Here is a 2,812-nt window from a genome sequence, read left to right on the forward strand (position 1 = left end):
ATTTGATGTTCACAAAATGTGAACCCCATTGTATTATCCCCATTTTATAAATAAAGTAACTAGTATTCTAAAAGATTATGTGGTATTCTCATTTAGATATATGAAGACAAAAGTTGGATTTGAATGCACTTTTGTCAAACTCCTAAGCAAGCATTTTATACAATGGATTGTATTGAGGAAAATATTACCCTTCAAGTTATCCAATGAGGTTTGCTCTCTGAAAAGCTGGTGAATAATTGCATCAAACCTGATTTTGCTGTTAGTCCTGTGGGTGGGCTCAGCTATTGCTTCATTCAAGCTTAAGCACCTTGTTAGACAAAAGCGGGAAAATTCTCTGCATTTCACAGATAAGTGGGGTCATGCAACCACTCCAGAGTCACACAGATTGCCCCTAGAGAACGGGTAATTGGGCCTTCTTCCTCCTCTCCATATTCAGTAGATGGGGATGTTTTGCCTGTAGCGAAAGGGTGGTCTGGAGACCATTTTTTTTTGTGTGCCCAAAAGTGATATATTGGCAAAGCACAGAACTAGGATTTAGAAAGTTATAACCTCTATTTCGTATGACCTTGGACAAGTTACTGCTCTTGAGAAAATTTGAAAACAAGTTAAAATATAAGCTCCCTTTTCTCAAAAGCTTTGGTTCTCACCATAATTCAAGAGGCAGTCAGATAAAAAAGCAGAGACCTCCTATTGTGATAAATTTGCTAGTGGTGGGCTCTATCAATACAAATAACCATAGACTAGTGCTTGTGTCATGGAAGGAACTGACTTTGTCTCTGCCCACAGCCAGTCATGACCACCATAATTCTGGAAGTAGATAATCGTACAGTGACAACACATTTCATTCTTCTGGGGTTTCCAACACGGCCAGCCTTCCAGCTTCTTCTTTTCTCCGTTTTCCTGGCAACCTACTTGCTGACACTGCTGGAGAATCTTCTTATCATCTTAGCTATCCACAGTGATGGGCAGCTACATAAGCCCATGTACTTCTTCCTGAGCCACCTCTCCTTCCTGGAGATGTGGTATGTCACAGTCATCAGCCCCAAGATGCTTGTTGACTTCCTCAGTCACGACAAGAGTATTTCCTTCAATGGTTGCATGACTCAACTTTACTTTTTTGTGACCTTTGTCTGCACTGAGTACATCCTTCTTGCTGTCATGGCCTTTGACCGCTATGTAGCCATTTGTAATCCACTACGCTACCCAGTCATCATGATCAACCAGCTCTGTGGCACACTGGCTGGAGGATGCTGGTTCTGTGGACTCATGACTGCCATGATTAAGATGGTTTTTATAGTGCAACTTCACTACTGTGGCACGCCTCAGATCAATCACTACTTTTGTGATATCTCTCCACTCCTTAACGTCTCCTGTGAGGACTCCTCACAGGCTGAGCTGGTGGACTTCTTCTTGGCCCTCATGGTCATTGCTATTCCTCTTTGTGTTGTGGTGGCATCCTATGCTGCTATCCTTGCCACCATCCTCAGGATCCCTTCTGCTCAGGGCCGCCAAAAGGCATTCTCCACCTGTGCCTCCCATCTGACCGTTGTAATTCTCTTCTATTCCACAACCCTTTTCACCTATGCCCGTCCCAAACTCATGTATGCCTACAATTCCAACAAAGTGGTATCTGTTCTCTACACTGTCATTGTTCCACTCCTCAACCCCATCATTTACTGTCTGAGGAATCGTGACGTAAAGGCAGCCCTCAGAAAGACCATACATTGCAGAGGAAGTGGGCCCCAGGGAAATGGGGTTTTCAGTAGTTAAAAAATGTTTAGATTCCTTTCAGGCTTACACTGAGAGATGATCACGACACACTTTTCTCCTCAGTCTTGTCTGTGGTTATCCCCCAATCTCCAGTACTGTAACACTGCTCTCCTCTGTGTGTGTGCGCGTGTGTGTGTGTGTGTACACACAATCATGACTAGAGAAACATGTTCTCAAGAAGTAACCTCTGTTATCAGGCTGAGAGACAAGTTTTAAAATGGTAGAAAATCTATCTAAAATCAGGAAGAAAGAGAGAGAGAGAGAGCAAGTGGTAGGAGGGAGGAAAAGAGGAAGATAAATACTTTTTCCACACAACTTATCAAAATAAATTCCAGAAAGGACAAACAATTAAATATAAAGAATAAAACCACCATTCATCTCTCAGGTGGTTAGAAAAAGGTTTTTTTTACACTCTATATTGTAGAAGTAAAAGAAAAAGATCAACATAAATTAATGCCTGTTAGGCACAGTGGCACATACCTGTAGTCCCAGCTACTCAAGAGACTGAGGCAACAGGATCCCTTGAGTCCAGGAACTTGGGCCCAGCCTGGTCAACATAGGGAGACTCCATCCACTTCCCTCCAAATAACATAAATGACTAATTTGTTAAGGCTTTTAAAAACAAAAGATTAAGTTTATACTAAATAACAAAGTGAAAACTATTACTAATTTTTGTTATTAATGTTATAATAACATATACCAACCTTAAATATTAAAAAACACTTTAAGCTTATAAAAATTAAACGCTCAGTGGAAAACCAAGTATATAAACCTAATTTTAAAAAATAGGTAGTTGTTATGGGCAAAATTATGTCCCACTCCTCCCTCCCTCCAAAAAAGTATGTTGTCCTAACCCCAGTCTCTCAGAATGTGACCTTATTTACAATATGACTGGTGTCATTATAAAAAGGAAGTTTGGACACAGACACACACAGATGAAAGACAATATGCACACACAAAGGGCAGAAAGCAACCATGTTGCTGCAGCAATGCATCTATAAGCTAAGGAAGAAGTATTGCTGGCAGACACCAAAAGCTAGAA

At 40.9% G+C, this 2,812-nt stretch overlaps 1 protein-coding gene across 1 annotated transcript; it reads left to right on the top strand.

The window, feature by feature from the left end:
* The first annotated feature begins 792 nt into the window (after positions 1-792).
* On the top strand, positions 793-1,770 carry LOC105498119 (olfactory receptor family 6 subfamily Y member 1). Its single transcript, XM_011769977.2, has one exon. It carries the CDS (start codon positions 793-795, stop codon positions 1,768-1,770), a length of 978 nt encoding a protein of 325 aa, XP_011768279.2.
* Positions 1,771-2,812: the final 1,042 nt, after the last annotated feature.

The sequence above is a fragment of the Macaca nemestrina genome, chromosome 1 (genome assembly GCF_043159975.1).
Source record: "Macaca nemestrina isolate mMacNem1 chromosome 1, mMacNem.hap1, whole genome shotgun sequence".
Taxonomy (NCBI): domain Eukaryota; kingdom Metazoa; phylum Chordata; class Mammalia; order Primates; family Cercopithecidae; genus Macaca; species Macaca nemestrina.

Bases quoted from the DNA above. Each gene is read 5' to 3' on its own strand.
- LOC105498119 (XM_011769977.2), top strand. From the start codon at position 793: ATGACCACCATAATTCTGGAAGTAGATAATCGTACAGTGACAACACAT.